This window comes from Beta vulgaris, chromosome 3 (genome assembly GCF_026745355.1).
Source record: "Beta vulgaris subsp. vulgaris cultivar EL10 chromosome 3, EL10.2, whole genome shotgun sequence".
Classification (NCBI taxonomy): domain Eukaryota; kingdom Viridiplantae; phylum Streptophyta; class Magnoliopsida; order Caryophyllales; family Amaranthaceae; genus Beta; species Beta vulgaris.
The window spans coordinates 12,428,024-12,439,960 of record NC_079204.1 but is presented as its reverse complement, the minus strand read 5'-3'; the positions used below and the strand labels follow the sequence as shown (position 1 = coordinate 12,439,960).

Here is an 11,937-nt window from a genome sequence, read left to right as displayed (position 1 = left end):
ATTGCGGAATGCAAAGCAATTTACATGGCAGCTAGGATGGCTAAGGCTCATGGTCTCGCGAATATTATTATTGAGTCCGATTCTCAGGTGGTGACTAATAGGTTGACAAATGAGACCCTCTATTTTGCAGATTTGGATAACATTCTAGGAGATGTTCTTTCTTTATGTAATGTTTTTGAATCAGTTAAATTTTTTCATGTCAAGAGAGATGGGAATACTGTAGCCCATCATCTCGCTAGAGTAGTGCCTTTTGGAGTCGAGCAATGTTGGGAGAACCATTGTCCTCGTGAAGTGGCTCCGTATGTTTTGATGGACACTTTGTCCTTGGATTAATGCACTACTTTCTTTTCCCCTCAAAAAAAAAAAAAAATATCAACTCTCTTGTCTTATTATATCAATTAGGTGAATAAATTACTCACACTTAGGCATTGTTTGGTTGAACCTAGAAAATGGGGGAATTGAGATTTCATGGGAAGTGACTAAATGCCTTATTGTTTGGTTAACATTGCACAGTAAAAACAAGGGAAGTAAAACTTCCCTGGGAAGTTGAAATTCCCTTAAAACATAGGAAGTATCTTACCTTACCCCCCCTTGGTCAGCAAAACTTCCCACATTTTACTTTAGCTGAAATTACATGATTGCCCTTGTAAATTTGGAAAGGCGCCTTAATATTTTTACTTTCCCGCCTCCTGATGATAGCAAATATTTCTTTTCATTTGAGAGGAGACCTTGACCCTCTTTCATCTCCCTCTTCTCACACGGCCCCAAATCTTCAGAAATTCAGGTTGTTCTTCTCTTTCTCCTTCCTTGGCATACAAACTACAATTTCAATATGACTAATTTAAATTGTCTTTGTTGTTTGGATTATTATAAATACAAAATCAACTCATTTTTAAAATAAATACATACATTCTCCTAGATGTATCTGATTCTTCATATCTCATGAATTTCTCTTGGATTTGGCATTGTTGTAAACAAATCTTGAATTGAAGTGTAATTACAAAATTCTTAGGTTTGTAGTTTTTTTTCTTGAATTTTCGGATTGTTTATTTTGGGTGAATGTGCAATTATTTTCTAAGTCATATTGTGAGATTAATGTTATCAGATTTTTTTGGGGAATTTGCTGCTATGAATTAGCTTTTTTTTTGGGTGAGCTTATACAGTTGTCAGTTGATTTATGTCCATAGTTAAAAAATTTGATTGATGTCGATGGGTTGGTCGTGTGTGGTGGTTGTTTTCTCTCTCCTCGGTGGTGCCTCCATTGTTCATAATCTTTACAAACCTGACCTTGTAATATTTGTTCTCTCTCTCTTATGCTTTTTCTTTGTTGCGCGCCACCTGTTTGATAAAATGCCCCAATCACTGTCTTGTATGTTTTTGGGTTTATATCAATTTACTCATTTTATTCTTGGATTATTTGGCCTTGTGTGGTTATCTTATCTTTTGGTCTCTATGTAATGCTTGTTGGACTTGGATTGGATAAAAATGGATTATCAACTACTCCTAGTAGTATGAATTATGTAAAGTCATGTTGCTCCTACTGCCGCTTCTGAATTGTATTTGATGTGTTAGTTGGTGCTTGAGTAAAGTTAGCAGCTTTCAATGATTTTTGTCTTAGATTCAATCTTTTGCTTAGTTTGGTGTTGATGCTATACTGGGTATTGTTTGTTAATAGCTACTCTTTTAATCTAGTTCCTTGGTATATTTTGGCAAGTTTATGAAGACAAACACCATCATTGCCAAATAGATTGGTAGCCAACTTAGAAATAGGAATAACACCTTCATGCGTGTCTTTTTCCATTAGTAATGTTTGATTTTATTTTTAAACAAAGTGAAGTAATGAAGAATACTTAATCAAATACTCACTTGTTTAGGTGATTTGGGAATTACATTTATGATATTATCAAATTGTGATAAGAGTTGACTTTTAGGAAGTTTAAAGTTTGGGTCTTAGCTTGTGTTGTAGTTTCCAGTAGGTTATTGTGTATAAGAATTGAATTTGTGAAGCTGAAAAACAAACTCTTTTTCCCCTTTATCCATTATGTTTTGAAAATTACACACCTTACAAGGAAGTAAACTACTATTAGAAACTAATATTTGCCTAATTGAGTATTGAGAAGGATAATTGATTAAGAATATAATTTTTTTCTTGTTAATTTTTCCTTACTAGCTTTCGAGTATAAGACCTCTTATTTCTTTGCAATAATTTGTAATTTTTTAGTGTGTATTTTGTAAACAGATATGGCTCGCATGCCACGAAATAAACAGAAGAAGATTGCAACGACATGTATTATCATTTATAGGCAAATGGTGGTTATGGTTATGGCGATAATAGTCGATCTCATATATTTACTTTCTATCCTAAATATCAAAGTGCCTAAGCCTATAACTTATATATTTGATAATTCTCTTGAAGAAAGGTGCTATGCTAGAATTTTAAATCTTAGGCCAATTATCCAAGGGAGTGATGTAGCATGTTTAGATAACCTTAGAATGGATAGAGCTTGCTTTTATAAGTTATGTGAGATGCTGAGGGATGTTGGTGGATTGCAAGGAAATAGGAACACTAGCTTGGAAGAAATAGTTGCATTATTTCTTTTCACTCTTTCTCATGATACAAAAAATCGAAGAACTCAATTATACTTTAGAAGAAGTGGAGAAACGATTTCAAGACACTTTAACTTAGTCTTGAAAGTTGTGCTTAGATGCCACCATATTTTATTTAAGAAACCTGAGGCGGTGACAGAAAATTGTCAGGATGAGAGGTGGAAGTGGTTTAAGGTAAGTTAAATTTCGTACTAAGAATGAATTGTTTAAAAAAATATTTACATAGGGGCAATCAATAAGTGAATTTATCTTCCCTCTTTGAAGAATTGCTTAGGGGCATTGGACGGAACACATATTAAGGTTCGTGCTGGTGATAAAGACAAAGTTAGATTCAGAAATAGGAAAGGAGAACTCACCACCAATGTCTTAGGAGTGTGTACTCGTGATATGCAATTTGTTTATGTATTGCCTGGTTGGGAGGGTTCAGCACATGACAATAGAGTTCTTCGTGATGCGTTGTCGAGAAGAAATCCTTTAAAAGTCCCTCAAGGTAATAGGAAATTTGCATTTTTTTAATACATTTTGTCAAGAAAAGCTAATGAAAGAAAATTATTAAAAGTTTTATTGGTTGTTTTTAGGTTACTACTATTTATGTGATGCTGGATATATGAACTGTGAGGGATTTTTAACACCATTTAGAGGTCAAAGATACCATTTGAGTGTTTGGAAAAGTGGGGAACATCCAGTATCCGCTGAAGAATATTTTAATATGAAGCATTCACAAGCGCGGAATGTCATAGAGAGATGTTTTGGATTGCTTAAGATGAGGTGGGGTATACTAAGAAACACAACTTGGTACCGTCGAAAGGCCGTCAGTAGAATTATTTTGGCATGTGCTTTGATGCATAATTTCATTCGAACATATATGACCATAGATCCTATGGAGTCTTTAATTGGAGATGACGTACAAGAAGATATCAGTGAAAACAATATTGAGGTTATGGAGACTAGTACTGAATGGAATGTCTTTAGGCAGAATCTGGCAACTGAAATGTATGCAACATGGTTGAACTCAAGACCTTCTTAAAGATTTTTGTGATTAGTAATTACTTCTTGTATTTGGTTTTTGCTTTTAGTTGTAACTTGTAATTAAGGAGAATTGCAAATCAAAATTAATCTACTTTGTATGTTACGTGTGTTGTACTTTTGGATATTAGTACAATATCTACTTCATATTTCAATGAATTTGGCATCTTACAATGCATTTCAAAGTGTATATACTTAAAGGATGTGTGCTCATTTTTTTTGAACTTAAAGTTATTGTTATATAGCTGAATTTATACCTATGTCTTCTATATCATATTATTTTTGTGTTGTAGAGATGAGTCAAGGTAGAATCTGCATGAGATGGTCAGTTTGCGAGGATCGGGCTCTCATTAGTGCCATGAATGATCTTGTCGATCTTGGTGGTTGGAAAACGGACAATGGTCAATTCAAAAATGGGGCTTTTGCTAAGTTGGAAACTCTAATGAAACAAAAGCTTCCCGAGTGTGAAAAAAAAGCTAAGCCCCATATTGAGTCTCGAGTAAAGCTCCTCAGAAAACAATATGATGCTATTTCAGAAATGCTAAGCCCGAGTGCAAGTGGATTTGGATGGAATGAAGAGGGGAAGTTTGTTACATGTCCGCAAACGGTTTGGGACGAATGGATTAAGGTAATGTTCGAAAATTATATATGTTTTTTCCTACCTTTTGTTTTTTCCTACCTTTTGTTTTCTTTATAGTTTACATGTCAGGTTTACATTGCAAATTCTCAGGTTTGATACATTACTTTTAATAGTGCAGTTTAACATTGAAAGTAGTGATGAAGTTTACTTTCTTCCTGTAGATATATCTTATTGAAATGTTAGTTAGAGATAATATAGAAGTAGTTTTCTTGTTGTGGCTCCGAAACAATTTTAGAAAAGCCATAGGTGTAAGTTTAAAGTCATTACTTGTTTATTACAATAGAAAAACATTGATTGATGTATGTTCTTGTTGTTGTGGTGTTATGGTAGAGTCACAAAAATGCCATTGGGTTGAGAAACAAACCTTTCCCTTTTTTTGACGAGTTGGGCAAGATATTCGGCAAAGATAGGGCTGTTGGAAATGAATCTGCAAATGTACATGATGTTCTTGAAGAGATGGATGAAGAAGAAATAAGGGAGGAAGAAGGACAAGAAGTCCCTCAGTATAGTTTAGAGGAGATCAATCCTTCGTCTCAAAATAGCTTAATGGGACCTCCACCTTCAACAACACCTTCAACTAGAAGGACAAAAAAGGCAAGGACTGAAACTATTGAAGTCTTGAAAGACTTTTCCACTAAACTTGAAAAAATTAGTGATGTGATGGAGGCGGCAAGTGAGCACATAGGAAGGTTAGCTAATTGCTTCCAACACGAGTCAGATTCTGCTGAAAGAAGGATGAAAGTGACAAATGAGGTTATGAAAATGGAAGGATTAACTCCTACTGATGTTATTTTGGTCTCAAAGAAGATTGCTCTCAACCCTCTAGAAGTTGATTTCTTCTTCAGCCTTCCTGATGAAGACTACAAATATGCTTATGTTCAAGGTTTGTTGCTTCCAGATCAATGATTGAAAAAATAACATAAGTCGAAGTAGTAGCTACGGCATGGTTTTAATGTAGTATGCAAATAGTATGTATATAGTTTTGGTATGTTTTTGGTTTTTTGTAAGCCATGCTAAATTATACAAGTGGAGGTTAAAGTGAAATATTTTGGGTTGTCATGTTATTGCTGACTCTATATTTAGAAGCATAGGTAATAGGACCGATCCGATTTTTTGTAAGGCCCGATTTCCGATTGTTAACTTTAACTTCGGAAGGATTGAAAAACTACTACTTCACATTGTAAAATGCAACAGGTTAAACTCGTTTAACTTTTGTGTGATGCTATCTTCATATATGGTTTCCCATTGTTCTATTTTTTTTTTTTGTATTATTATGTATGAGAAGGGTTTTACTAGTTGTATTAAAAATTTTATTCCTTTACTTTATCATATTTGTGTAATTTTTAATGAATAGTTTTAAGTGTGTGGTAGATGTTAAAAAAAATTACACATAAGTAGTTAAAGTTAGTTAAATTTCATGGGAAGTATAACAAGTGAACCAAACAACATATAGGAAGTAGATTCATAGGAAGTGCAAATTCCATAGTACCAACCAAACATGTTAATGCCATTTCCTAGGAAGTCATTAAGGGAAGTAACTTCCCATGAAATGAAACTTCCCATAGGAAGTTAATTCCCATGTGAACCAAACAATGCCTTAGTGAATTAAAGTAGATGAATAAAAACACAATAAAATAATCTTAAACAAGCCATCGAGGACCAAAGGTAGATGAACAAAAGTACAAAACACAATAAAATACTCTCAAACTTTCTCTCTTTTCTTTTTTTCTTCTTATCCTCCTCTTCATTATGAAAATATTATGCAAAACTCGGTTTTTTTTTTAGTAAACAAAATCCAATTCGAACAAAATCATTTTTAGAGTTAAAATGAGTTTATACTGATTTATTTACATAGTAACTAATAAGTAATTAAGTATTGAAAAAATTTTAGAATAAGTTTGCTTATCTTTTACCGCTTTCAGTCTTTTTTCCTCATCCGTGATTTCTTTAATAATTTCTCAAAAAAGGTGAGGAGATAGAGCAAAGCATGGAATGGAAGCAATTTTTTTGGATGGGGAACAAAAACAAAAGATTGAAAATCAAGGATTTATAGTTAATCTGCTTATTTTTATTCATTGGGTAATTACTCATTCGAATTTCACGAGTGCTATTTATGTAGGGAAAGAAGTTCTTTTCACTGTTGTTTGTAAACAATCCCATGCGTTTTATGTGTCAGATATATGTCGTTTAACTTTGGATGCCCATACATAACTGTGCACTGGGGTCTACCATCCAAGCGTGAAAATAGTAACATTACATACATTCAAAGCAACCGTTGATCTTGCAAGAGATTGCCTAATTTTAAATGAAAATTAGGCACGATCCAAGCCCAACATTAAGAAGAGAACATGACACTTTTTTTTTTTTAACATAGTGACTAGTTTAATTTATTTAGGGACTAGACCAGATTAATCTATTTTGTGATCAGTTTAATCTATTCAGTAATGACATTTCTTAATACATTTAGTGACTAATTTAATCCGTTCAGTAAGACTACAGAGTTAGTTTTTTGAAATTATCTGTTGTAGTTCGATAATCAAGGAAAAAAAAGGGAAGAACAAGAAGAAAAGGGATGGCTAGGATAATCTTGGATTCGAGTGAAATGAAATGAACTTGTTAGAAAAATTCAATTTTAAATTTGTCTAATTTTATGTTAAAATTAGACCGCCTATTCCAATAATCTGTATTCTATATGGGAAGAGGGGTAGGACACCAAAATATTAGAAACCCCATTTTACCCTCATTATATCTCTCTTTTAACTACTTTATTTAATTAAAAAATAAAAACCTACCTAATTAATTTAAAAAAATAAAAAAAAAATACAAAAAGAAAACCATCAACCATTCAAATATCTCTAATTTACTTGATATAATTAACAATTGATTTAATTTTCTACGTTCCATAAAAGAAAAATTAATTTTCTACCTATTTTTGCACGCATCGCGTGCCTATAAAAACTAGTTTGTGTTAAAAGCAAAGCGCTCACAAGTCACAAGTGAGTTACAATGCATATAAGTATATAACCCATTGCCCAAGTTATGTACTAGGCTGGTTGACCCAATAACAAACTCAGGCAAGCCCGAAACAATACTTCTTTCCTCTTTCTTTCGTTTTTTTTTTTTGTTTTGGTGAACACGGTAGCTAGTCTATTACAGAAGTCCTTGACTTGTTTCTTTCGCTTGGTCTCCAAGACTCATCCTCATTTTCTTTTATTTTTAAAATTACATTTTATTTAGGCCACCCTTATAAATTTCTGGCACCTTATTTCGGCAGACCAAATCATTTTTTGGTATATCTCACTTTTTTTTTTCCTTTCTCTCTCCAAGAGAACTCTGTGAACTCCAACCCAAATCTCTCTCCTTTATCACAAAAGAATAAATTAGATTGATTTATCGCTCCAATTTTTTGCAGGTTAGTGTTTTTCATTCACTTGATTTTGTTGCAAATTTTAATTATGTGTAGTTTTTTATTTCATTGAAATTTATGGTGGCTTGCGAATTTCTGGGTTTCCTCGTTTGTATGATGTTAGTTCGTTTGATTTTTTTATTTTTATTTTTGGGTTGTGATTTATTGCAATTTCTGCAATAGGGTTTGCGTTATAATTAGGAATTGTTACGGAAATGTTTAGTTATATTATGTTTTGATGTGGGTTTTATTGATTTGTTGCACCGACCTATCTCAATTTATGATTATCCCAAATTTTAATTTCAGGGGTTTCATAGGAAGTTTAAAACGAGCTTTATTTTGTTTGAATTTTGCAGCTGGTTAGAAGTTATATTGGTGTAAAAAAAAGGAGGAGTTTTTGAATTTGGGGATTTTTTTTTGGAATTATGAGTTCTCTTCCTCAGAATGAACGAAGGCATCGTTCTAGAATTTCTGGCCAAAATGCTCGTCAGCAATGGGTTCCAAGAGGTCCTGGTATTTTGAGTTCCCCGCCCTCGAATTTAAATGTGTATGCTGGTGAAAATGCTGGTGATAGCAACGTTGGGGCGGGACAAATGGATAGTAGAGGGGATCAAGGATTTAGAGGGGGTGGTGGTGGGCAGGGTGGAGGACGGAGCTACATGGGTCGGCCTCAGCATTTAAGGAGCGAACGAAATGATACGAGGGAGGGTGTGGGAGAGAGAGGAAATTTAAACAAGGGTAGAAGTAATCCAAGAAGAAATGTGAGGGATTCTGATTTACCTCAACTGGTGCAAGAAATACAGGGCAAGCTAAGTAAGGGAACTGTGGAATGTATGATTTGTTATGATATGGTGAGGAGGACAGCGCCTGTTTGGTCTTGTTCGAGTTGTTACTCTATTTTTCACTTGAATTGTATCAAGAAATGGGCTCGTGCACCTACTTCTGTTGATATGATTGCTGAGAAGAGCCAAGGGTTCAATTGGCGGTGCCCCGGGTGTCAGGCAGTGCAGCTAACAGCATCGAAGGATGTCCGTTATATTTGCTTTTGTGGGAAGAGGCATGATCCACCATCAGATTTGTACCTGACTCCCCATTCATGCGGTGAGCCTTGTGGAAAGCCATTGGAGAAGGAGGTTTTGAGACCTGGTTTGAGTAAGGAGGATATGTGTCCCCATGTTTGTGTGATGCAGTGTCATCCTGGTCCTTGCCCCCCATGCAAGGCTTTTGCACCTCCTCGGCATTGCCCTTGTGGTAAGAAAGTAATTACCACTAGATGTTCTGAAAGGAAGTCTGTGCAAACATGTGGTCAGGTTTGTGAGAAGATTCTTGAATGTGGGCGCCACCAATGTGATCAAATTTGTCATACAGGTCCATGCGAATCTTGCCAGGTTCCCATGGATGCATCTTGCTTCTGCAAGAAAAAGTCTGAGGTGGTTGTCTGTGGAGACATGTCATTGAAGGGACATATAAAGTTAGATCATGGTCTTTTTTCTTGTAATTCTACATGTGGGAAGAAACTGCGATGCGAAAATCATAATTGTGCTGATATATGTCACCCAGGTGCTTGTGGGGAGTGTGATTTTTTGCCCAGCAAAATAAAGACCTGCTATTGCGGTAAGACTAACTTACAAGATCAGCGAAAGAGCTGTCTGGACCCAGTCCCAACATGTTCAGGGGCTTGTGGCAAGCGTCTTCCTTGTGGAAAGCATTACTGTAAGGGTAAGTGTCATTCTGGATCTTGTCCTCCTTGCTCTGAGCTCGTCACTCAAAAATGTCGTTGTGGCTCTACTTCTCGAACTGTTCAGTGCTTTAAGACCACTCTAGTGAACGAGAATTTTGTCTGCGATCGGACTTGTGGACGTAAGAAGAATTGTGGAAGGCATCGCTGTAGTGAGCGCTGCTGCCCACTTTCTAGTTCTAGTAACACTGCTTCTGGTGATTGGAACCCACACTTTTGCTCTATCCTATGTGGAAAGAAGTTGAAATGTGGGCAGCATGCGTGTGAAGCGTACTGTCATTGTGGACACTGTCCTCCCTGCTTGGAAACTATATTCACTGATCTTACATGTGCATGTGGAAGGACTTCAATCCCACCACCCCTACCTTGTGGAACCCCTCCTCCTTCATGCCAATATCCATGCTTGGTTCCTCAGCCTTGTGGCCACCAATCTACTCATAGTTGCCATTTTGGGGACTGTCCACCTTGTTCAGTTCCCATTGCTAAGGAGTGCATCGGTGGGCATGTTGTCCTTCGCAATATTCCTTGCGGGTCAAAGGACATAACGTGTAACACACTGTGTGGAAAGGCAAGGCGATGTGGTCTCCATGCCTGTGCCAGGAGTTGCCACCCACCACCATGTGATCCATCTTGTGGACTTCCAGATCCTGCCATAAAGGCTTCTTGTGGGCAAGTATGCGGTGCCCCGCGGAGAGACTGTAGACACACATGTAACGCTCTTTGCCATCCTTCAGCTTCTTGTCCCGACTCAAGATGTGAATTCCCCGTGACTATTTCATGCTCGTGTGGCAGAATTACTGCAACAGTACCTTGTGATGCAGGGGGGAGCAGTGCTGCTAATGTTCTTGAAGCTTTTGTTCTACAGAAGCTGCCAGCACCTCTTCAGCCTGTGCAAGCAAATGAAAAGAGAGTTCCACTAGGACAGAGGAAGCTTACTTGTGACGATGAATGTGCCAAGCTTGAGAAGAAACGTGTTCTAGCTGATGCTTTTGATATATCTCAGATTAGTTTGGATGCTCTTCATTTTGGCGAGAATCCATCTGCTTCGCAGCTGATCTCTGAATTACTGAGACGTGATCCAAAATGGGTACTTGCAGTGGAGGAGAGATGCAAACAGTTGGTACTTGGAAAAGGCAGAGGAAGCTGTAGTAGTGGCAATGTTAAGGTTCATGTCTTCTGTCCAATGCTAAAGGAGAAGCGAGATGCAGTCCGACTAATAGCAGAGAGATGGAAACTCTCAATCAGTGCTGCTGGTTGGGAGCCCAAGCGTTTCATAGTGGTTCATGCTACTTTAAAATCCAAAGCCCCGCCTCGTATTCTGGGACCCAAGGGTTCAACTGCGGTGAATGCACACCACCCACCCATTTTTGACCCTTTGGTTGACATGGATCCCAGGCTTGTTGTTGCCCTGCTTGATCTCCCTAGCGATGCAGACATCAGCACTTTGGTTCTGCGGTTTGGTGGTGAATGTGAACTCGTGTGGTTGAATGACAAGAACGCCCTTGCTGTTTTCAGTGATCCTGCTCGAGCAGCAACTGCTATGAGAAGGTTAGATAACGGATCGGTTTATCAAGGGGCTGCTGTCGTTCAACATAGTGATGCTGGATCTGCTGCAGTATCACCATGGGGAGGGGCAGCAGCTTCTTCTGCTGTGAAGGGTAACCCCTGGAAAAAGGCTGCTGTAAAGAATGGTAATATCTGGGTTGAAGACTCATGGGGTGAGGAGGAATCGTCCAGTGGTAGTGGTCCTGCTGATGTAGGGTCTTCATCATGGAAAGGCCGTGAGATCCCAGTTACAGCGACAACAAATCGGTGGACTCTATTGAATTCTGATTCATCATCGAGCTCAGCAGCTTCATCGGCAAAAGTTGTGGACTACGCTAAAAGAACAGCAGCCTCTGGGAGAGAATCAAAGAGCGCACCATTAGGTAGTGCAAGTGTTGAGCTTATGAGCACTCCTGATGACAATGCAGAAGTTGTGGATGACTGGGAAAAGGCTTATGAGTGAAGATATACTTGGTTTTGTCATTAAATTGGGGCTGGTGATTTACATATGTTCACAAATCACAATTTGCAGCTTCTTCCAGTCTCTTATGTTTTGCAGAGAAAGCTTTTGTTGTTGTTTTTCCGAATGAATGTACTTTGTAAATCTTGTTGCGATTTTTCATGTTTCTTGCAAATATTCAAGATTTACTTCATGTGATTATTCATGCGATTGATTTTATGCAGTTGTTTATGTTTGTTTCATGAATTCAACTTATATTTTCATTATCTCATGTTATTTCATGTTTTTAGGGATAATTTACATGTTATAAACTTATGATTTGAATGTTTGGTATAACTATTTAATTTGTGTTTGTTTCATTGGAACTTAATGATAAGAATATTCATGTTAACAATTTGTAGATGCACATATCTTTATGCGATTGTTCATTTATTCTTGTTTGTTTTATCAAATTACTTTTTTAAGTGTTGCAAACTCTAGAATGAATGACCTATTATACCTGGGCCCACGACGAC

The 11,937-nt window shown here is 36.8% G+C and overlaps 3 protein-coding genes across 3 annotated transcripts; all 3 read left to right on the top strand.

Moving 5' to 3' along the window:
• Nucleotides 1-727: 727 nt before the first annotated feature.
• LOC104893362 (uncharacterized protein At2g29880-like) lies at nt 728-5,871 on the top strand. Its single transcript, XM_010679458.4, has 3 exons — nt 728-784; nt 3,927-4,261; nt 4,604-5,871. Exons 2-3 carry the CDS (start codon nt 3,929-3,931, stop codon nt 5,177-5,179), a joined length of 909 nt encoding a protein of 302 aa, XP_010677760.2. The 5' UTR covers nt 728-784; nt 3,927-3,928; the 3' UTR covers nt 5,180-5,871.
• LOC125495971 (uncharacterized) lies at nt 1,775-3,936 on the top strand. The gene is made up of 2 exons (XM_048641081.2): nt 1,775-2,781; nt 2,872-3,936. Exons 1-2 carry the CDS (start codon nt 2,242-2,244, stop codon nt 3,121-3,123), a joined length of 792 nt encoding a protein of 263 aa, XP_048497038.1. The 5' UTR covers nt 1,775-2,241; the 3' UTR covers nt 3,124-3,936.
• Nucleotides 5,872-7,531: 1,660 nt separating the features above from the next.
• On the top strand, nt 7,532-11,615 carry LOC104906647 (NF-X1-type zinc finger protein NFXL1). The gene is made up of 2 exons (XM_010695434.4): nt 7,532-7,685; nt 8,036-11,615. Exon 2 carries the CDS (start codon nt 8,105-8,107, stop codon nt 11,423-11,425), a length of 3,321 nt encoding a protein of 1,106 aa, XP_010693736.2. The 5' UTR covers nt 7,532-7,685; nt 8,036-8,104; the 3' UTR covers nt 11,426-11,615.
• Nucleotides 11,616-11,937: the final 322 nt, after the last annotated feature.

Excerpts from the sequence above, each read along its gene's own strand:
- LOC125495971 (XM_048641081.2), top strand. The coding sequence starts at position 2,242 with ATGGCTCGCATGCCACGAAATAAACAGAAGAAGATTGCAACGACATGT. Across the intron at positions 2,782-2,871 it reads AGAGGTGGAAGTGGTTTAAG|AATTGCTTAGGGGCATTGGA; the intron begins GTAAGTTAAATT and ends CCCTCTTTGAAG.
- LOC104893362 (XM_010679458.4), top strand. The coding sequence starts at position 3,929 with ATGAGTCAAGGTAGAATCTGCATGAGATGGTCAGTTTGCGAGGATCGG. Across the intron at positions 4,262-4,603 it reads TTTGGGACGAATGGATTAAG|AGTCACAAAAATGCCATTGG; the intron begins GTAATGTTCGAA and ends GTGTTATGGTAG.
- LOC104906647 (XM_010695434.4), top strand. The coding sequence starts at position 8,105 with ATGAGTTCTCTTCCTCAGAATGAACGAAGGCATCGTTCTAGAATTTCT.